The 24,107-nt window shown below is 40.5% G+C and overlaps 1 protein-coding gene across 18 annotated transcripts in view; it reads left to right on the top strand.

The window, feature by feature from the left end:
* The window catches only part of TCF12 (transcription factor 12), a 395,995-nt gene that overhangs the window by 331,521 nt on the left and 40,367 nt on the right, over positions 1 to 24,107 (top strand). Inside the window, exon 1 of one of the 18 annotated variants that reach the window (XM_075006257.1) lies at positions 14,516 to 14,781. The exons of 15 other annotated variants lie outside the window; for them this stretch is intronic. In XM_075006257.1, coding sequence (XP_074862358.1) covers positions 14,713 to 14,781 — 69 coding nt within the window. In that variant the 5' untranslated portion in view covers positions 14,516 to 14,712. Of the gene's footprint in view, positions 1 to 14,515; positions 14,782 to 24,107 lie in introns of those variants that run through there. 2 more of the 18 variants (XM_075006254.1, XM_075006255.1) reach the window with 2 other exon arrangements.

Here is a 24,107-nt window from a genome sequence, read left to right as displayed (position 1 = left end):
CTGTCCTGGGGCACTCATGCCACAACTTTTGATTGTTATGTCTTGTTTGTTATGTTTGAGTCCATGTGGAAGCTCCTCAGGCCATGGGCTTGGCTTTTTTGTTTGTTTGCAAAGCAAATAAACAGTGAATGTTTAAACTCTCCAGGCCCCAAACTTCTGTAACACATCATAGGAATTCTACTATTGAGACCCTGCTCTTCTTAAGCGGTGCTTGCGTCCAACTCCGAACAGTCCCTCTCTTTTTTCTGCCTTGGACCTCATTAGGCCTTTTATGCTTTCCCCATTTCCAGGCTATCCTCTTGTTGTTCACTTTTACCTGAGCCTCCCTAGTTGCCAGGTCTTATTGATAGTCTGTGAAGCTCTCTCACTGATATAGGCATAACAGAAGAACAGTCATGTAGCACTTCAAAGTCTAACAAAATAATTTATTAGGTGATGAGCTTTCGTGGGACAGACCCACTTCTTCAGATCATAGCCATACCAGAACAGACTCAATATATAAAGCACAGAGGTCCAAAAATTGTTTTCAAGGTTGGCGAGTCAGAAGAGCAGAGGGGTGGCAGGAGAGGGATGTGGGGTCGGGAAGTTAAGAGTTTGCTAAAACAAAGTATGTAGAAGAGTCCTTATAATGGGCTAGTGACACAGAGAGAGCCATGTTATGGGCCAGGTAATTGCTGTCCCAGTTCAAACCACATATAATGTGTCGAATTTCAACATAAATGATAGTTCTGAGCATTCCCTCTGTAAACGATTGTTAAAGTTCCTTTTCAGTAAAACACAGACTTTCAGGTCATTAACAGAATGGCCCAGTCCACTCTCTCAGTCATTATTCAACATGAGGTAGGCAGAGGATACTTAGGATCTTAGCTCTCAACACTGTCCTTCCAAGGCAGTTGAAATCAGATGAGCTATCCAAGCTACCTGTCCTGATCCTCTGACCACAGTGGTCCACAGCAGAGTCTGCTTCAATCAAGGATCATGTCAGTAGAATTCCCTCCCATATTATATCTGCCACAAGTCTCTCTAACTGTCTTCAGGACTTACAGGAAGGACCTTCTGTTGATTTTAGCTAATCTGTTTGTTTTCACAGCATCCCAGATCCGCATATTTAAGGGCCATGAAATTATAATAGGGATCCGAATAGGAAGGTCTAAAATGTAAATGTACCTTTAAAATGTTAAAACCCAACATGAATAGGCTGCAGCTTGTGTAATTTTATAGTGGGGTACTATGTCATTGCTGTAACCAGGCCAGGGAAAGAGGCAGTTGCCCTGAGGCTGGGCACTTCAGAAGGTCTTGGGACTCCAGTTTGCTGCTGCCACTACTGCAGCAGCGGTGGTGAAGCCCTGAGCTCTTTAAATCACCACCAGAGTTCCGTGCAGTACAGTCCAGGCACCTTTGAGTGCTGGCATGGGAGGAGATAGAGCTGCTCCCCCCCCATCTTGCCGAGGGGCCCAGCAAAGCTGTTGCACCCCCCTCCCTGGCTGTAACTACCACTTTACATCAAAGACTATGTGCCAGTTCATCCTCATTATTATGATGCTCTTTGTTATAGCAATAAATGGGAAGGGGAAGCTTTTACACACACAAAATTATTTCTTCTTCATTGAGTGTCCACGTGGGTGCTCCACAATAGGTGTCGGGGGCTCCCGGCGCCGCAGATCGGAAACTTTCCAGCAGTTTCTCTTGGATCGCGCATGCGCCGGTGCGCGCCACTCCCTTGCGCATCCCTGGCCACGTGCGCGATCCGGTCACCGCCAGTTCCTTCTCAGCCGCCGTCGGCTGCAGACGGAATCCGCTCAGGCTACGGCCAGAGTCAGATTAGCTAGAGTTTTTTTCGTGTAAATTTTTGTTTTTCTTTCCAAAAAAAAAAAAAAGGACGAGAGGAAAAGCAAGAGAGTTAAAAAAAAAATAAATATATATATATATATATATATATATATATAGTAAAAAGACAGAGAGGAGCGGAGAAGACGCGTGGATGTGAAGGCCAGTAGGCCTCCCTCCGCTGCAGGCTGGTGTCCGCGAAGGGTAAACAGGCACGAATTCAGTGCTAAGTACCCTATTAACAGCACAAAGACTCACCGCGATGTCCTCTTCAGGGTTTAAAAAGTGTGAGTCCTGCCGCAAAGCTGTGCCGGCTTCCGATGGGCATAGTGAATGCATTCGGTGCCTGGGGGAATCACACGTTACCCAGAAGTGTTCCCATTGTGCTAAGCTCACAGCCAGGGCCAGGAAAGACAGAGAAATGCGGCTGAAAATGCTCGTTTGATAAGGCTCTCCAGCCTGACATGCCAGAGAGGCCTCAACCAGAGGGACCCCCTGGGCTCCATAAAAGGAAGGCGGCTTCCCTCACCCCCTCGGTGCAGAAACGGAGGAAGCTCTCTCCAGCCCGATCCCTGCCAGCGGTCTCAGCGAGCGGGACGGGCGCAGCACATAGCCCCCATCCTCATACCCAAACAAACGGCAGTGCAGCAGCGCACGTGGCAGAGGCTGAGCCTCCGATTACCAAACAGCCGGCACGTGTAGCACTCAGAGCAGCGGCCAGGCAAGCGCCGGAACCGGCGGCACCGCCACAGTCGGCACCGCCACAGGCGGCACCAGCGGTGCAGGGCCAACAGGCACGGAGCCTGCAGGCACCGGAGAATGTTATCCGCGCGGCACCACAGCTGAGCATGCCGAGCACGGCGCCGACAGCGGGACGGAGATCCCTGGCACGGGAGGGGGCGGTGCCAGCCCCGCAGGGGAGGGGAAAGGCGAGAGCAAAAACCCGGCACCGCAGCCCTTCTCTGGACAGGGCTGCAATACTACTATCAACCAGCCCTCCCCTTATGCTGCACACACCACCCAGAAGATCTGGGTCTCTACCAACCTATCCAGAGCCGCCTTCTCCGTTCCTCCAACCAGCGTCACCATGGCTTGGGCCACCTTCGCCCTTTCTGGGACTGGATCCCTTGGAGTACTATCACAAACCAGTTTCACCATTGTCTGAATTGTCACAGAGATCTCGTTCTCCCAGACAGCGGGGGTACACGCCCCGAGAGTGGTCCAGGTCTCCATCCCCGGACCCGTGCCCGTGCTGCCATGGTTGCTCTTACCATGCTGGACACAGACACCCCAGGCAAACACCTAGGGGCAGGTCCCCCCCGGCTGTCCAATACCCCCGCGGACACTCTCGGCCGGGGATGGAAACACAGCTGTCTCAAGGGGAGTTAATTTTGGAACCCCGAGACTTTCCTTCGCAAGCCTCTACCAAGCGGGTGTACCATCGGCCACAAAAACCTGAAAGTTCGAGGGAGGTTTACCCTAGTGGTTGCTCCTCATCCTCCCCTGAAGAGGCTATGGCCCCCGGGGACATTGCTCCCCCGGACGACCTCAAACAGTTTCAGGAGCTGTTTAAAAGGGTGGCTTTCACGCAAGGCATCCAAACAGCAGAGGTACAGGAGAAACATCACAAACTCCTGAAAAATTTGAGACCCCCGGCTTCATCCAAAATCGCTATCATGCTCGACGAAGCCATCATGGAGTCAGCCACCACCATATGGCAGACCCCGGCCTCCGCTCCACCTATAAACAAGAGAGCGGATAAGAAATACTTCGTCCCAGCGAAGGGCATGGAGTTCCTCTTTAGTCACCCACAACCAAACTCACTGGTGGTAGAATCGTCTCAGCAGAGATCAAGGACTTCCCAGTACAAATCGGGGGTTCAGACAAAGATGCCAAGAAGCTAGAGCTGTTTGGCAGAAAGGTATATTCCTCCTCCACCCTGTTGTTGAGAATGGCAAATTATGCAGCACATCTAGCGAACCATAATTTTGACAATTACTCCAGCCTTACTTCTCTCATGGATTCGCTTCCAGAAGATAAGAAGCCGGTGCTAAAGGCGATTGTGCAAGAGGGCTATGCGGCTTCGAGGACGGGAGTCCAGATCGCCCTGGACGTGGCAGACATGGCAGCACGCTCAATGGCTACAGCAGTGGTCATGCATAGAGAATCCTGGCTCCAGACATCGAGTATCCCAAGGGATCTGCAGGCGAAGATTGTTGATCTTCCCTTTGACACGCAGAAGTTGTTTGCAGACTCAACCGACTCGATCCTCCAGCTCCAGTAAGGACTCCAGAGCTACACTTATAACCCTGGGTATTTATACCCCTCCATATAGGAAGAAAAAGTATTACCCTCAGCAAAGACGATACCCGTACCAACCACAGTGTGCTCAGTACCAACGGGATTACGACCAAGGGCGACATCAACAGCAGCAACAGTATAGAACTCCCAGGCAACGTTCTCAACAAAGCCGCGCATCCTCTGGGCAGGCCCAAAGGCAACAAGTTTGATGGGCAGATCGAGGACTGCACTATCACTACCATCGCGCAGTGCCATTCCCAGCTAATGTTCCATCATCGCCTCTGACCGTTCCACCCCCAATGGCAAAAGATCACCGCAGACAAATGGGTACTGGAGATCATAGCCACGGGTTACGCAATCCCCTTCCAGTCACTCCCACTGCCGAAACTTCCGCCCAGGCCCCACCTCAGGGATGCTTCCCACGAGGCAAGACTCAAACAGGAGGTGGACCATCTTATGTTCATAGGGGCAGTGGAAAGAGTGCCGGAGCAATTCCAGGGGAAAGGTTTTTATTCATGCTACTTCCTTACAGAGAAGAAAACAGGAGGCTGGAGGCCCATCTTAGATCTTCAGGGCCTCAACCGGTACTTGCGCAAACAGCATTTTCGGATGATCACAGTCGCCTCTATACTCATGGCACTGGACGATGGAGATTGGTTTGCAGCCCTCGACTTACAAGATGCGTATTTTCATATAACGATCCACCCGGCACACAGACGCTTCCTCTGTTTCATGGTCGGCAAAGAGCACTTCCAGTACAAGGTTCTTCCGTTCGGCCTCTCCTCGGCCCACAGAATCTTTACCAAAACCCTGGCAGTGGTGTCAGCCTACCTGCACAGACAGGGGGTATTTATAGTCCCATACCTGGACGACTGCCTATTGAAAGGGGCCTCGAAGGCCAGAGGTCCTACGCATGATACGCGTAACAGCAGACACGTTTTCTTCGCTGGGCCTGGTCATCAACCTCGCGAAGTCAAAGACCGACCCCACACAAGACATACAGTTTATAGGGGCACGTATAAACTCTATTACAGCAAGGGTCTATCTACCCGACCCCCGCTTTCGCGCCATCAGTTCGCTGGTGCAAGTCATTACATACAGCCCCAAGGTGCCGGTCTTAACATGCTTGCAGCTGCTAGGCCACATGGCGGCGGCGACGTTTGTGGTGCAGAACACCAGATTACATATGCGCAGCCTGCAACATTGGTTGGCAAGCGTCTACAAGCCGGCATCCCACACTGTCTGCAGGGTGGTGTCGCCCACGACAGAGGTGCGCAGATCCCTGCAATGGTGGGCAAACCCCAAGAACCTGCTAACAGGGGTACCTTTTCACCAACCACAAATCTCTATTTTTCTTATTACCAACGCTTCCCACATAGGATGGGGAGCACACATCGGCAACAAGGTGACGCAAGTACTATGGTCTCCTGCGGAACAGTCACTGCACATAAACATACTGGAGCTCAGAGCAGTGTTCAACGCCTGCAAACACTTTCGAGACCACATACAGGGCAGAGTAGTCGGGATCAATACAGACAGTACCTCCACCATGTTTTATATAAATCGACAAGGAGGAGCTCGATCTCGTACCCTATGTGCGGAAGCAGTCCGGCTGTGGAACTGGTGCATCGCCAACAATATAATGTTGAAAGCCTCGTATTTGCTGGGCGCTCACAACGTGAAAGCAGACCAGCTGAGCAGGCGCTTTGCACTCACGCACGAATGGCAGATCCGCTCCGATCTGCTATGACCGATCTTTCACACATGGGGGTTTCCTCAGATAGATCTGGTTGCCGCTCAGCACAACAAGAAGTGCCCCCAGTACTGCTCCAGGGCAGGATTGGGGCGGGGCTCCCTAGGGGACGCATTCGCGATTTCATGGAAGGGCCCCCTACTTTACGCGTTTCCCCCCACAGTGCTCATCCACAAGGTCTTGCAGAAGGCCAGAAGGGAGAGAGCCCGCATGATTCTAGTAGCCCCAACGTGGGATCGACAGCAATGGTTCCCCTTGCTTCTGTGCATGTCAGACCGCCCACCGCTCCGCCTTCTGCTGGCACCGGACCTACTCATGCAGGCCCAGGGGTCCATAGTGCACCCACACCCTCAAGGCCTGTGCTTACAAGCGTGGCTAATCCATGGCTTAGCTCCCTAGAAAGCACATGTACGGAGGGAGTACAACAAGTCCTGGAGAGTAGCCGAAGGACCTCCACCAGGAAGACCCACAAGCAGAAATGGACTTGATTCACTGCATGGTGTTCTGCCAAGCAGCTAGCTCCCCTTGACGTTCCTATACCTGTAATACTAGAATACTTATTGGACCTCAAGAGGGGCGGGCTTTCCCTATCCTCGCTAAAGGTCCACCTCGCCGCTATATCTGCGTTTCGGCATGAAGAGGAGGGGCCCACGGTATTTGCCCATCCTATTGTTACCAGGTTCCTGAAGGGGCTGGTAAACCTGTACCCCCCTCGGAAACCGCTTCCACCATCGTGGAACTTGGACTTGGTGCTCAGCGCACTAACGGGCCCACCATTTGAACCCTTAGCCACGGTTCCCCTATGTCTCCTTACGATAAAAACAACCTTCCTCCTTGCAATTACGTCAGCTCGCAGGGTGAGTGAGCTCGCAGCAGTTATGGCAATGCCGCCCTGCACAGTATTCTCAAAGGAGGCGGTAACTTTATGGCTGCACCCAGCCTTTGTTCCGAAAGTTTCTTGAGAGTTCCACCTTAACAAACCCATAGTTTTACCTTCGTTTTACCCGAAGTCTCACAGCTCCAGCAAGGAGGTACGCCTACATCTCCTGGACGTGAGGAGGGCGTTGGCCTTCTACATAGAGAGAACTAAGTCCTTCCGGAAAATGGACAGACTTCTAGTCTCTCTCGCTCCCAGGTCAAAAGGAGAGGGTCTCTCTTGACAGAGGATCTCGAAGCACATTGTGTCCTATATAAAAATGTGCTATGAACTTGGAATGACTCCTTTGCTGGCCACGCCTAGGGCTCACTCCACCAGGGCGGTGGTGGCATCAACAGCCTTTTTCAAGGGCATCGCGTTAAAAGACATCTGTAGAGCGGCGACCTGGTCACCCTACGACACCTTTGCCAAGCATTATGCCCTTCACAGGGTATTCCAAGAGGATACCCGCCTCTCGACAGCAGTCCTTTTGGGGGCAAGCTGCACATAAACCGATTACCCACCTCCTTACCTGGGTTACTGCTGGGTAGTCACCTATTGTGGAGCACCCACGGGGACACTCGATGAAGAAAGAGAAGTTACTCACCGTAGTAACGATGGTTCTTCGAGATGTTTCCCCGTGGGTGCTCCACCACCCGCCCATCCTCCCCGCTTCGGATCTCTGTTTAGTGTTTTTCAGGAGGATCCGAGGCGGTTGGTCAAGGAACTGGCGGGGACCGGATCGCACACGTGGCCGGGGACACGCAAGGGAGCGGCGCGCGCTGGCGCATGCACAATCCAGGAGAAACTGCTGGAGAGTTTCCGATCTGCGGCGCGGGGCGAGCCTGACACCTATTGTGGAGCACCCACGGGGACTCATCTCGAAGAACCATCGTTACTACAGTGAGTAACTTCTCTTTACAGTTTGTGACTCAATGCTTGTTGTGATTTTGGTGGGAAGATTGAAAATCTTTGCAGTCTTTTAGATGAGTAATATCTATAAGATTTGCCGATGTCATGCTGTTAAATTGATATATTGCTCTTGGTTGGCTTGATCAATACAAATGCTAGATAGGCTGCTTTGGCTGTGATCTAACTGTGTAATTATCAGAACTAGCCATTAAAAAATGACTACTATTGGAAAAACTGCTGAAACCCCTGAATAAACTTCAGACATAACGTTTTTTACTCTACAGATTCACTTGTCATCCTGGGACAAAGATGCAGATGTTCGTTCTAGTGTCTGAGTATACATTTAAAATTGAATTAAAATTGCCTAACATTTTAGTGCCATTGAGTTTCTTCTGAGATAGTGGTTTGGCACTTCAAGGCTTTAAAGAAAACAGGTTGTACAGTCCTGGAGCTGTAATCTCAAGATTTCCTGACATTTGCTGTGATAGCTTCGGTAGCCTATTATTTTTTTTTCTTTTCCTTAAGGGAGTACTAGCTAGATCCCTAACTATAGATGACAAAAGGATTGTCATTTGCTTTTGACAGATCATCTAGACAGCTTGGTTCACTGAAGAATTTTGCCAGGCAGAAAACCAGAGAACGGGGGGACAAAAAAGAAAGAAATGTGCCTCTGAGCTTATATTTCTATACAGTTAGCTACCTGCACTTTGACATAAGGTTTCCTAAAGCTCCTCTGATGCTAATTCATCAAATAGATTATAATACTGGTTTTCATATGGAGCCAAGTTTTGATTATAGAACCACCTACTGGAAATTTTAAAAAAATGCGTAAGTAGCTATGTTGCTTTATGTCACTTTGGGGAATAAATGAGAAATGCTGAACATATTGCAGTTGAGCAAAAAATGAAAAACAAGTCAAAATGATACTAGAGTTGGACCAGCAGAGGGACCCCTTATCTTCCTTTAATTTCCTCAAATAAATTTGCTTGGTCATACTAAGTTCAGTATGAAGGGGATGTGTAACTCACTTTTAAATCTTTAAATTAATTAAGTGTGAAATCATGCTAATTCACTTTGGAAGGTTTTTAAATCTCTTATTTCATTAATATCTGATTTTTATAATGTACTTGAACTTATTTATCATGTTGTGGAGTGATTAGTGTTGGCCCAACAGGAAATACTGTTATTTTGGTAAACATCCCTTTCTCAGTTGTCATGTATAACAACCAAATTTATATACACCTTTTGTCATAAATTAAATTGCTAAGCACTTCTCATAGGGAGGTGTATCTGAAGACATTTCAAATTCACCTGTTAAATTGCTTGGGATTTGTTTTGTTGCGGCGGGGGGCGGGGTTGGTTGTTGCTTTTCTTTCTTTCTTTTTGTTTGCCACAAAATGTCTAAAATTTTTGTCACAGTTCTGATGTTTTCTGAAGATGGGAATAATGGTGCATATTACATACCTTCTTTGCTTTGATATTTAACTTAAATGCATATGAAAGTACCAATAATAAGGAATATTTGTCCAATACCTGACTGAGGAATTGATAGAAGTTATTGTTACTCATTAGCTCCTAGAATCATAGAAGAGTAGGACTGGAAGGGACCTCAAGAGGCCATCGAGTCCAGCCCACTGCCCTCATGGCAGGACCAAGCATTTTCTAGACCATCCCTGAAAGCCATCTATCTAACCTCTTCTTAAATATCTCCAGTGATGGAGATTCTACCAGCTCCCTTGGCAATTCGTTCCAGTGTTTGATCACCCTGACAGTTAGGAACTTTTTCCTAATGTCCAACCTGAACCTCCCCTGCTGCAATTTAAGTCCATTGCCTCTTGTTCTATCCTCAGAGGCAAGGAAGAACAAGTTCCCTCCCTCTGCCTTATGACACCCTTTTAGATACCTGAAGACTGCTATCATGTCCCCCCTCAATCTTCTCTTTTCCAAACTAAATAAGCCCAATTATTTCAGCCTTTCTTCATAGGTCGTGTTCTCTAGACCTTTGATCATTCTCATTGCTCTCCTCTGGACCCTTTCCAATTTCTCCACATCCTTCCTGAATTGCGGTGCCCAGAACTGGACACAATACTCCAGCTGAGGCCTAACCAGCACAGAGTAGAGCGGGAGAGTGACTTCTCGTGTCTTGTTCACAACACACCTGTTACTCATGCATCTAATAATAATCATCTTTACTTTTATTAAATGTATAAAATAACTAAAATGCTGCAAATGTGTAGTACTTGAGAAGGGAAGCCCTTCCCATCTTTTGTAACTCAATTTTTTTCACTTAACATTTTATAAAATGAAAAAACAAAAGAAATTACAGTGTTCTGCTTTCACATATAACCATGAAATTAGCTTAGAAATTTAATATACCTGTGTAGTGTAAGGGTTATTTTCTGGAATACTGCATACAGTTTTAATATATAATCTTATTTTTGTTTAATATCAGGTATTTTTTTCTTAGCAGAAACACAGATATTAAGGGTTAAAAACCAATTAATTAAACTGGAAAACAGTAAAACTTCTACTACTTAATTTTTTAGACAGAGATTTGAAAGCACACTAGTGCAAATTAATCAGATTCAGTGAACTTAATGTTCTGATTTTCATGGCAATTTTGTTATGGTTATAATGGTTCATTATTCTTGGCTATGTCTTATTTTAAAAGCTTTGTTGTGAAGTTGCAATCTGCTGCATTTTTTCCACTGTGCAGTACAAGATAAATGAATAAATTCCTCTTGCCTAATAACATGATGGCATGCTTTCAGGATTTTTTTAATTTACTAGATATTTAAATTTTTATATGAGGAGAGGTCTGTCTTCTAGACAATACATTTTGTTTTCTGATTTTCCCCTCTAGAAGCAACTACATGCAGTTTTTCAGAGTTTAAATTCTGAATCTCTTTTAATTGCAAGCTGACAATATAATTTATAGGTATTTACCTCTACGGGCTTGATCTAGTTAATGATCATAAACATTTCAGTTAGAAATAAATACATTTGGAGGTGTTTTTTTTCAATGAGAATCTTAGAAGTGATTTCTGAATTCTTGAGACCAAGATTTTGTACACAAATATTCCAGAGCATTTTTCAATTAGTACTAAAGAAAGAAATAATGAGCTACTGGTATTCTAATCAAGGTGTTCCTTTGTAAGCTGCAGTTCATGTCCTTGAGAAAAAAGTGACTCCATCAGGAAGCTCATTATATTTTATCAGGTGTTTGTTTCTGGTGTTGAGGAAGTAACTTCTATTGGGGAAAAATAGTATGCAGTGTTTAGTTCTTATAATATTTGAAATAATGATCATTGATAAGATTTTTAAGTCATGTATAGACAGTTTTGAATAGAGGATATGCTGTGTGGTTTGGAGATGAGGTCTTCTGTTATCCCTGGTATGTCAAAAAGGGTAAGTCCCTGTTGATTTGTATGATGTCAATTTCGTAGTAGTTTTAAGCTCTTTATTCATGTGGGTGATTGATTCTTCCTGGCCATGTTTTGCTGTGTGTGTCTGATTTGGACAAAGATAAGAAAATAGATTAAATTATACATTTGTTAAAACAGCTGGAGTCTAAAAAGTAAATATCTCATGAAAAATATTCAGACTGAAAATGAACAAATCTTTGTGAAGGTTCTTAAACAGGTAGCTTAGTTAATTATTAGGTCAGCATTTGACTTTGCGTCAGAGATCATAATCTCTTTATATACTTACAGAAACACACAGATTATTGTTTTTGACACAGTGCAGGGTCATGAGTGGAAACAGTTCAGGCTACAAAAGTACATGTCCATTCAGTGTTCCTCTGCTGACGGCATGTCTGTCTGAAATCAAGTTAAAAAAAATTGGCCCTGTCTCAGCTGACTAGTTCTGTCAGACTGAGTCATAAGATTAACCCTTGATTTGTCACCAAGGAAAAGTAGAAGAAACAGCTCTAGTGACTGTGATATCACTGATCCATATATGAAACATTTCACCCTAACGTGTTTTTCTTAAGGGATGGGAAAATGAGCACAGTTACTGCTCAAAATAAATAAAAAATAAAACACACACACACACACATTTTTGGGGTGTTGACACTGTTTGAGCTGGGGTATATCCACTGGCATTTGCTGCAGTTATGCAAAAGATAAATGCGACATGTTTGTGCAGTTTGCCAAATCGTAAAATGTTACATCGGTTTGTATGACAATGTTTCCAGTGAGGTTAAAGAGTACTCACAACAATCTGATATGCTTGAAAGCACAATAATTTGATCCCAAAAATTATACTGAGTGACGATATATTAGGGAAATAATATTTTGGTGCTATAAGCGTACAGCATAGTGATAACTCTCAATGTAGGTGTGCCTGTGCTGTTCTAGTAAAATAGCTAATAGAGTACAATGAAGTCATTACTACTTTGGTTTGTCAGAGGCAAATGAAAATAAACTATTTTAGTCAGCTGGGTATTTTTGGTAAGTCCTTTTTTGTGCTGTTTTGGCTGATAGGCAACATTTTGGATGAGACCTACCCTTTTGTGCTGTTTTTGACACAAGTTTACCTGTGAGTTAACGAGTCTCTGCAATGTACTTGTTTAATAGATGTTAATTAAGATAGCAAACAATACCAATTAATAGTGCCTTTTCCCTTGTAACTTTTACTGGTTTTGTGCACAAGTTTAGAAGATGAACTGCAAGATAGATGAAACACAAGTCACACAGTAAAACTGAGTTTTTATTCTCCAAAGAATTTCAACAATAGGTAGATTATTGTGTGCACACACATACCCCAGAGGTAATTTTATAAGATGTGTATTAATGTCTATTCTTGCTTTGGTGAACTGAATCTAGCCACTGCGGAAACATTTTTTGGCCACTATAAAAGTTTCTTATGTGCTGGAACTCTTTTTGATTCAAAATGAAAGCGCTTTTATTTGGCCTCTTTCTTCCAAAATAAAATTAGAGCTTTGTTATATAGCTTTTTTATGTTTCCTGAATATAAAAAGATACATTGTTCTAAATAATTCATTTTAATCCTAGAGTACTATATTGTTAGAGAAGCAATACATCTAAGAGTTCTAAAGATCTTTTAGCATATCATATCTATAGAAGTCTAAACATACTGAGGAGGTTTAAGGAATGGCATTGTTAATTGTAAATCAAAGCTTCTTATTGAGTTCTCCAGGGACTGAAATGGGGCTTTGTGATCCCTGGGGGAAGGAGGAAGTTGCAAGTCACTCTGCAGGGTTGGCATTTTAATAGTCTGATGTACAGTGATGCTCTTTTTAGCAGCTGCTGCTTAATCTTTTGTATTGGTGAAGAGTTTGGTTCCAATTTGGTTCATTAGCTTTTAAAATGCTGCATTCTTTTCTGCCTTTTTCTGGCACTGTATATGGGTGTATTAAAGTAACAATCTGAACAACATGTAGAACTAAACAGCGTCTGATTTGTATATATTATGTATACTTAGAAATACCACAGTACTTATTTACTAAGGTAAGAACATTATACAAAAATCTTGATGGAAGGCTCAAATGATCATAGTATTTCAGCTTATTGGGCTGTTCAGTAAATTTTATTCAGTTGGTAGATGACATCAGTTGGTAGTTTTGCTGTATGTTCTCTGTTCTGGACAGAAAGGAAGGCAGGGCATACTCGACAGATCTGGCGTTTGACACAGTCACAAAGGTAGGGAAACAGATTTTCTGCTGGTTTTTTTTTTTTTTTCAGTTTTGTCTATTGACCTTTTTTAAGAGGCTTTACTGGACCCTGCACATCCTTTAACAGCCATGTGTATTCATTTATAAACATATTTATGTACAACCATATGGATTAGGAGTTTCCCGATGTATTGTATAGTATACAATGGGGGTTTTGCTTTTAGTAGTAATGCCCTCATAATGTTGGTATCTTCATTCCTTCTGTATTGACTTGTGTATTATATATTTAACTCATCAAACTGAGGAATTTCATATTCTTCACAAGAGGGATGCAGTTTAGAGAAGAACACAAAAGAGGGGAAGAGACCATGTGTGTATTGAGGGATTCTGTGTGATATATGTTCAATGTATCGTGGTATATTTGTGACAGATTAATACTAAAATTGTATGTTCCTGCCAAGAAGTAGTATTTTATATTTTATATTTTATAGTATTTTATAGTGTAAATAAAATGTTTAAAATTTGGCAAACTTAATCATATATTTTTCATGCTATATAATTTAAATATAAAATTTGGATTTTGTAATATTAACATTTACCTTTCTATTGTTGTTTAAAATATATGTAAGGTATTTAACTAAACATGATGATGTATTTTCTTCGGCAGCCATACAGTACTTGGTTAAGAGGATATACTTTTTCCCTGGTTAGAAACAACCCGTAGCTTAGGAGAGATACTTAAGTAATTGGGACATAATACTTTTTGGTCCAGGAAGTGATTATGTAGAAGGCTTAGCTGTCTAGGCCTTGTTACATATGATTCAGTGTTTCCAGTTCATGATTTCTTTGTGTTGTATTTGTCAAAGTTGGAAGCAACTTTAGACAAAGCCACATGGTAGTGTCACTACCAGTACTGCCACAAGTGCTGTAATTGAATTAAAACCAAAACCAGGAGATTATCTAGGATTTTTCATTTTGTTTATTCCTTTGTAGGATTTTATTTGTATAGACAAAACTAGTAGTTTCTCAGTGTATTGGTAGCTTGAAACCTGTGCATCTTACCTGTTGTAGATAAGCTTTCTTTGCAGGGGTTTTTGCTGGTTGGAATTATAACTTTAAAAAAAAAAAAGTGGGATAGATTTTGTAGAGATTACAGTGTGTGTGCATGTCTGTCTGTCTCTCTCTCTCTCACACACACACCCCCTCTTCCCCATATGAGATGGTTCAGTCCTGTTTTGCATAAGTTCCTTTTGAGTAGATCCATGTGTGTACACATAGTACTGAAGAATTACTCTGATCGGGTGGATGGATGTCTTGGAGAGAAGCAGTGCACTTTAGCTGAAGACTGTCAGTTTTACAGTCAGCATGTATTGTGCTTACCCTGTACCTGGAATGGGCAGCAATTCTTTGATGTATTACTACAATGGGAAAACGGTAAGTGTGCTTGCCTTTGTTCAGATAGTTTCAAAGTGGCTGACATAGCTGACTAGACAGTTACTGAAACCCCCAGCGTTTTTAGGTTTGTCTAAGAAAGTACATTTAGGTTGCTTGTATAGTTGCATATTTTAGAAAACTTGTAAGGCTGGCGTTCAGTGATAAGATACAGTTAAGCTCATAGTTTGTAATTTTTAAATAGTAGCCTAACAGTGAACTGCACAACATTTGTAATTTACTTTCTTTTTAAAAGACCATCTGTGATCTCCATGTTTCCAATGTGTTTGCAAATGTTGTGTGTGGTGGTGGTGGGGCTTTCTGATAGTTAAAAAAAACAAAACAAAAATGACGTTTAAGTTTATTGGCTCTTTTGTACAACAGGGAGAAAAGATGAAAGCCTTTGTGGTTATTTATAAAAACAACAAGTATGAATCTCTGGGAATGATTAGGGAAGCAGTCAGCCAGTAAGGCTTGCATTTCCTGTTGGAGTTTGAGGTTCAGAGACTGACTTTACTGTTACACCATCTGCTTCCAATCAAACTAGCATTTTGACGCTGTACAGGAAAGTTAGTCTGATTCACAGGCTAGAATCACTGTTTACACTAAAACATTTTCAGTAGAATGTGTACCTAAATAGTGTAGACAAGGACTTTTAATACACATTCTTCCAGAAGATTACAAAGCTTTACATTTTTGTTTGTACTTCAGACTCTTGTTTTAGTGACTGGATTCATAGTTTTGAATTCTGGCCATTGTATTGCTAATATACCACCCTCCTGAGAAAGTTGGTATTTGAATAAAGTAATACATCTCAAGTTGCAAGCAAGCATTAAGCTCTTATTCAGAATTTGATTTTTCCAAAATCATGTTAAGTAAAATGAAAAAAAAGTTACTGGAAATATTGCAGATTACAAAATAAAATGGAGATTCATTAGCTGTTGAAAAAAATTAAAACTGAATCTTTAAATTCCTGACTTTTAATTTGCTATGTATTGAATGGTATGCTGTTACTTAAAATGGTCATTATTGGTATGGCAGAATACAAAACACAAATCTAGTTTACTTGTAGCAGTGTCTTCTGTACACGGTATGTACAATCATGTCGTTTAAACATGTTTATGCTCAAATAATTTATATATGCTTTTGGTTTGTCCATGTCTTAAAATGAAACAGAGATTAGTTTCATTTGTATTTCTTGGCCCATAGGCCTATGTGAGTTTTGCTTTTATTTATTAACAAACTGCTTTCTGATCAGTGATGATCCAACTAAGGATCTGTAAACTCTTTAAAAACAGTATGAGCTGCTTGGATGAGAAAAAGATATTGAGGAGAGAGTGGGGAAATAAGTGAAACTGCATGATCTCTGTTTCATTTCCTTTCCTATAAATGCCAGCTGTCTTTTTAAATGTGAAATGATTTTTCTTTCATGTCTGCTCTTAAGTTTTCTTTTTGAAGTTTTATGTGAAGGTATATATTAGACTTAAGTAAAATTAACTCTACAATACCCCGAAGCAAAAAGAGTATGATTTGAATGGTGTTTTGATTTTTATTCTTTCTGGAGCACAGATCACCCTATTACAACATTTCTCTTTGTTCTGCTGAAGGAAAAAAGCTTTGATCTTATTAAGCATTTCCAGACTTATAGTAAGTGGAAGTGCTGGTGCTGTAGGGGAGCATGGCTTGAAAATTGGTAGCATGTGCCTGTTGTAGGTCAGAGGTGACCTTTATGATCTTGAAGAGTTAGTAAATAGATGACAAATCATATGACAATCCTATATCATGGTGCCTTAAGTTTTGGTTATAATTTTTTTACCTCTTCCCAGCTTTCAGTATTTTGTTCCCTGAAATAATTTTGTAAATTAGAATAAAGAACATAATTATTTTTCGTTCACGTATATGTAAGCAGTGTGTGTGTGTTGTATTGGACCTGTGTGTGTGTGTGTGTGTTTGCTTTAAATGTTTTATTTTCCATTAATGCTTTTAACCTTCACTGAAGACAAATTTTAATTTGGTGTTCAGGATTGTGTGTGAACCCTCCACAGTTAGAGAAGACTGTTTAGCTCAAGATCACAATTCTTGCTGAGTGCAACTGTTTTACTTTGTATCATTTCATTACTTACCAGATAATGACATCCGGGTCATGTTTTGAGTTTCCATTTAGATGATGGTTTTGACTTTAGATAGCAGCATATGTGCTGCATATGAAATACTGATTTGTATTAAAAATTCAAATGAGAAATGACATGCAGAAACAAGTATTACATTTTCATCTGTAAATTATACTCTTGAAAGATATTTTTACCCATAAAATTGGGGAATGAACCAACAAAGTAAATAGTACATGTGTAAAATAAGATTAAGCTGAAAAAGATGCTTCCAAACATTGCTAGATAGTATTCAGTGTAAGAGGTCTGAGATGCATTCACATGGAAGTACAATAAAAGTTTACAGATTTAAACTTTATTTTTCATTCTGTCATAAGGATTAATTTGGTAATTCAACATCTATTAGAAAAAAGAAGTATGTAGGAAAAATTACAATTTTAGCATAAATTCTCTACTAAGCAATAAAATGCTATTGGGTATGTGCATTATATAATGTGAAGCAAAAAGTTGTTGAGTAGACTCTCCACTAAATTAAAAACTAAGTTGTTGAGCTTATTCTCTGTGTTGTAGGACTGCATTACATATTTATGCTACACTGGGAATCTGCATGTTTTTACTTCATCTGTGGATATCCAGAAATGATTTTTCTTAGTGTTGGGGAAGACTGTCCATCCATTCCTTGGGGTCTGGGAGGAAGAAAGGTTGAATTAAGTCAAAAAAAGCCTTCTTTCACATTGTGAAAAATTGTGTTTAAAATTAAGCCTGTTTTTGCTATTGAGTTCCACCTCGCCTTTCATTTTCCTAGGTGCTAACTTCATATTCTTGTTGGAGTGGGGAATCAGATGTTGGAGGCAAAATTAATGACAGGCTTTTTAAATGGCTTTAAATAGATTTCTGCGTTGTTAAAAAGGAATCTGTTTTGTTGGTCCTTGGTTCATACACTGTAGAGTAGAAAATGGAACCAAGAGAAGTCGAAAAATGCCGTTTTTGTCTGTGTTTCTGTTAAGATAAAATGAATGTTCTCAGCATTTTCAGCAATGATAACCTGAAAATTAAAAACATGTAGAATATTATTATGAACCTTTTTATTCTCTGAAGTACACAAATAAGCCATGAGTGAGTACTGTTTAAAAACTTGGCAGAATAGAGAATAATATACCACTTTTACTGCTTATCGAACAATATCAAATCACTTGAAGATACATATTTACTTAATTTTAAAGTTTATTTTGTGCAGTTTTTGAGGCTACTATTCAGTATGATATAATTTACTTAGATGTCCTGTTCCAGGTACTATAATAACAGAGAAATAGCTGTGTTAGTCTGTGTCCTAACAAAAGAAAAAAGCAGTCAGATAGCACTGTAAAGACTTAACAAAATAATTTTAATTAACAAATAAATAACTTATTATTTAAAATTATTCTGTTAAGTCTTTAAAGTGCTACCGGACTGCTTTTTCTATTTTATTTCAGGTACTGTGCACAGTATGGACGAATTTGGTATCTGTCTCATGTAGTTGTGTTTAGTTATTAAGTATGTAAGTAATGTTTTCCTCAGTGTAGCACAAAATTGCATAGTGAGACATTTGTTTTGAAGGAGTTTCTGCTTCTGCCATAGCAGATTGTTACAGTGCTGATTAAAAAAAAACTACGGAGCAAATTATAGAGTATGTTCCTTAAGATGATTCATGTTTTCCACGTTTTAAGTGAAAAATTCTAACTAATTCCTGAATGAGATTATTTTCTCTGTTTTTTCTGAGAGGTGCATAAAATGTTTTCTAGAAAACTACTTGGAGCGGGGGACCTTGCTTGTTGTTGGTTTACTGATTGAATGTGCGATGAAATATCAAGATAGTACATACCATTATAGGTGTTAAAATTTTGTAGATTATTTCAGATGAAATGTATTGATCCAACTTTTTCTGAATGTATCTTCTAGAAGGAATAATATGTGAAGCTTGTTTTTACATGAATATAAACATACTTAGTTTGCAAAGTTTACAGCCACCAAGTGATGATAAAGTAAATGTTTTCTGCTTTCCAGAGGGATTTTGATTCAAGTTTTATTAGTGTTGGACCAGTTAGCAGACAAAGTACAATTAAATATACCCTATACCATATGCTGCCCATAGCAGCTCAGGCAAGGTCAAAGCTAACGTTTGTTAGTCCAGACAAACATAGGATCATGCAGGAAATCTCTAGGGGTAGGCTGCTTTGGTCTTTGAATAAAGTGAGGTTGTAGCATTGGTCAACTTTTTTCCCCCCTCCAAAGAAGTATTATGGGTCATAGTGTGAGATACCCCAGGAGAGTTCTATCTGCTCAGCCCCAGTGGGCAAAACTGCCAATCTATTGAGGAGCAGTCCCCTGCTAGGAGGGTGTGTTGTCTACAACATGCTTTATTGATGCTTCAGTGTGAAGGTTATGTCCATTTCCATGGGCAAATGAAAGCAGCTAGAGAGGGGATCAGGTGTTACATTGGATGGATCTATATTTCTCAAAATTGTGGGCACCAAACAGTGACATACACTCATTTGCTCAGTGTATTTCCTTTGATGTACACACTTGTGTTGAGGACAAACTCTAGAAATGCATTAGTCCATACATGTGAGTTGTAACAGCTGAGATTACTAGTGAGATAGAGAAGGAATTTATAAGCAGAAGAAAATCTATCAGTACTCCCCTAACGTAAATTGGTCAGAATTAATATTATTCCGTCAGAATTTGTATCCTAGTCATAAAGGTGTTCTGAAATTTCACAAACAAGTACTGGAAATCAGTTGATTCAAATTATCAATTACAGAATATCTCTGAACTCTTTAATTAAAACTCTAGAATTTTGTAGACTAAATTATACATAGTCAAAGCTGTGGGCTGATTTTGTATTGTTATTATTTAGGAACTGGGGAAGAAGGAAACTTGTTCAGAAAATTATGCAGTAGGAATCTTCAAATATGTTGTGTGTTTACTTCTGCTCCCTCTCTCTCATTTCCCTCTCCACTCTATGCCCCAGAAATTCAATCAGGCTTTTTAACAAGTTAGTCTAGTGCCTAAATTTGATTATAGACTACAGTTCAGAAAAAGTGATGTTAGCCCAGGAAGTAAGAAGAGTTAGTGCGGTATTATGGTATCAATAATTCCACATTTTTACAGTTCCCCAAATAAACGTTTATTATATGGGCTTAAAAACTGCACATTTATGTACAAGATGGACATTAACGGCACTGAAAGAGTCCTATCTGCCTACAGTCATAGTATTTTTCTGTAGACTCATGCTATCATTAGGTTCCTAGTTTAACTGACTTTCTTTTCTCAGTTTTTTCCATTGTGCTTATGTAAACCACACACCTGTGTGTGCTTCATCGTCCCATGTAATGGCACGTAGACCACTTCACTTAAGCTGGGTCTACACTTGCATTGCTCTTTCAAAAGAGGCGTGCAAATGAAGGAAACTGAAAATGTAAATGAGGCACTGATTTACGTATCTGGTGCCTCATTTACAGAATCTCTTTCTGAAAGAAAGAAAGCAGTTCAGATAGGGTTCTTTTGAAATTAAACCCCATATTTGAAAGAACCCCTCTTCCTATTTTGTTTCAGGAAGAAGGGTTCTTTCAGAGATGAGCTTACTTTCAAAAGAGCCCTGTCTGCACTGTTTGCTTTCTTTCAAAAAGAGATTCTGCAAATGAGGCACCAGATATGTAAATCAGTGCCTCATTTGTGTTTTTGGTTTCCTTCATTTGCATATCTCTTTCGAAAGAGGAATGCAAGTGTAGACACAGCTTTAATGTATAAAGGGATTCCCAGATCAGTCTGAGATTTCTTTCCCTGTGTCTGAAGATATTACCAGAAAATAGTGTTTATTTCGGTTAACTTGAACCTTGCATATCCTTGCTCTTGTCAGTTTGTCAGCATGCTTAAATATTGTTCTTGTGTGTTCATTAAAATTTGACAATACTTAATAGGGTTTGTTGCCCAGGTGAATACTTATATCTTCTTACAACTAGAGTAATTTTAGTTGCCATTCTTTATTCTGTTTTATGTTCAATCTCTTTCTGAAGGAGCTGAGCATGAAAATAAGTTTCCATTTATCAGAATAACCTTCCATCAGCAAAAGTCTTTGCCATAGTACAAATGAATGGTGCTGATGAAATTTGGATAGTACAGTTAGTAAAAGTCATGAGGTGTAGATATGACTATCCATTTTTACTGCCTTAGACAATAAGTTTGTGTCTAATGCTTTGACAAATGTCATTTTTTTCTGACCTGGAAGGGGTGTTTTGAAAGCGCTTCCCCCACCCTTCATTAGTTTCATATGGGTGCTTTTTCTGAAGTTTCACTCTCCTGCCTCTGATTCAATCACTTCGAAGTGCTGTGTGCTTAGGAGAATTTGAGGAAACCTTCAGCAGGATGGATTTCTCTTCTACGTGCATGACAAAGTTGTCTGTCAGAGAGACTTTTGGGGCTGGAGGGTCTTTTTAATACTATTCCTTGGCTCCCCAAGAATGTCAGCCAGGGAGGAACTATGCTAATTCCTCCCAGATGTCATTCCCATCAGCTTTGATAGCCCAAAGAGGCAATTTTGGGCAGCCACCTCATACTTAAAAGCTCATTAGGCAGCTGCTGCAAAAAAAGAACACCTTCTAACTAGGGGGTAAATTCCATCACTTTGTGATGAGAGGCTTGCAGAGCTGCTGTGGGCCAATAGCCATATAGGCTAGATAAGGGCCCCAAGCACTACATATGTTTAAAGAGGCTGATCTAGATGATCTAATGCATCCTTTCGTAACTTGCAAGTGTATTAAATATGTTTCCTTTATTGTTGAATGTTAATTAAAAGTCTAATCTCAATCTTTTTTCTTTGCTTTTAAATTCTTTTTGTAATAACACTGAGCAAAACATATGATTAGGTCATTAACGGAGTGTGGGGGATGGGAGAACCACCCTGGCACTCATCTGCAGGTGATCAGATGACATAAGACGCCTGGTTTTAATTTGTGGGTAGCTCTGATTGTAACTAAGAGAGACTTGCTCTTTTTGTGGAATTGGCTGACTATGTCCCCACATCTGGAGTTAATGAAGTCTTTGAGTCCACATCAGTTGTGTTTTGCCGCCAGAGCCCTTTGATCTGAAAAATCTAGACTGGCACAAGTGCAGCTTCATAACATTGCAGCAATGTTTTTGCAAGCTATAGTTAGGATACCAAAAACAAATAGAAACTATATAAACTTACGTGCCTGCCCTAGAACTTTCATGTAGCTATTTGAAAGAGTCTCTATGACTTGGGTATATTTCATAACGTTTTTATTGTGCAAATGTTATGTACATGTATAATCATAAATGCTGCATTTGCTGGAGTTGAACTTTTTCAGTTAAATTTCACTTCTGAGGTGCTTGCTTGTTTTTAGACAGTCTTATAAAATGTAAAAATTATTAAAAGTGATTGAAATTTCAGTATATTGCTCACATCATCAATTTTGTTGATAGCATTACTCTAGCAAAGTTGAAAAGACGTATAATTTGTCATTGTGGATTTTTTCACATTAATCAATGCACATCTCCATGTCAATGCTGCATGTCATAGAGCTTTGTTTCCTCTGCTGTCTTGTGACAGTGATAGATTGTCCATCAGCTATAGCATATGCTACATTATTTTGCACAATAGACAACTTGTAAACTAAATCCAGTTTTACCTAAATATGTTTGTAGCCTTATGATTGTGAGCATTTAAAATTTGACAGTCTTGTCATTTTTGTTTTAAGTATGTGTGAAGTATGTGTTGATATATACTTTTTATGTACCATAAATACATACATCCTCTTAGCACAGTTTGTAACATCTCATACCATAGCTCACATTTGGTCAGCATTTTCCACTGTAAACATTTCATTATTTCCAGAGATTCAAAATTTGGAAGCAACAAAAAACAAAACAAAAACAAACAAACCAAAACCAAAAATAACAGGAAAAAAAAAGGCCATCCATTTGAACATAAGAGCTCCATGGAAGCACTATCTTCATTTCCAAAATAACAAAAACATACAAACAAAAGTGTATAAATGCAGAAGTGGAGGGAGATACTAAAAATGGTGAAATGTTTCCACTGTATTCCTCCCTCTCTACTTCCCATGCTTCCAGCTGAGAGAGATGCCAAGGGTTGCCTCTCTGCTTCCATACCAGTTTTTTATACACTGGCATATCTCTACTAATTTCATTGGCATTATATCTGTGTCAAACTTGTGTAAAGGAATGGTGAATTAGTCACAATTTATAAAACAACTCTGTCCAAACACATGTCAAGCCATTTGATCTTACAACAGTAGACTAGAAAAGCATTCTGGGTATTTGTATGCAAATAAATACAAGCTGTGACCTACTTAACTTTCTAAATTCCCATACCAGAACATTCACCCGGACATAATAGAACAGAGATTTCCTAGACTTTGCTGGTAGCCATAGACCTTTTCTAGTCACTGTTTTCTCTTGAGTAGTACCCAGCCTGCTAAAATGGCAGGGGAGTGACCTAACTGTATGAATATGAGCATAGGTGTGTGCAAGCATACACAAAAAATATGCAGCTTACAATTTTGGTGTATCTCTTACGCACTTATTAAGATTAGACCTTTAAAATTACTACAGTTGAAGCCTGTACATCAAATAGTTTATTTTAGGGGACGGGGAGAAACAAAATAGAGTATTTTTTTTTAAATTCAGTTGTTATTTTTACACATACTGTGTTGCACAAATATTTTAGCACAAGTGCTACATTCATGTTACTCAATATTAACTAAAAATAATTCTGAGGGGGCTATAAAATTTTGTCTTTGTACTGTCCCTATGTTCCTGGACCATGACAAGAGCCTCTAGATATTACGATATTACTCCTATTAATAACAATAATATAGATAGTTCATACTGGAGTATTTAGCAAAATTATCATTACTGAGCTATTGCATTCCTTGGTGCAATCTGCTTTATAGTGAGGCATTGATGTATTGTCTGCATTGATTTTGCTTACACATAACATACTTGAATAGTAACAGAGAGGGAGCCGTGCTGGTCTATATACTATCAAAACAAAAAATCAGTCAAGTAGCACTTTAAAGACTAACCAAATAATTTATTAGATGAGCTGTCGTGGGACAGACCCACTTCTTCAAACTGTCCTCCTTGATTACTGTCTTTGGTTCTCTGTGCCTTAAATATTGAGTCTGTTCTGGTATGGCT

Source organism: Carettochelys insculpta, chromosome 12, assembly GCF_033958435.1.
Source record: "Carettochelys insculpta isolate YL-2023 chromosome 12, ASM3395843v1, whole genome shotgun sequence".
In the NCBI taxonomy this organism is placed as follows: Eukaryota; Metazoa; Chordata; order Testudines; family Carettochelyidae; genus Carettochelys; species Carettochelys insculpta.
This window is presented reverse-complemented; position numbering and strand designations above follow the sequence as displayed.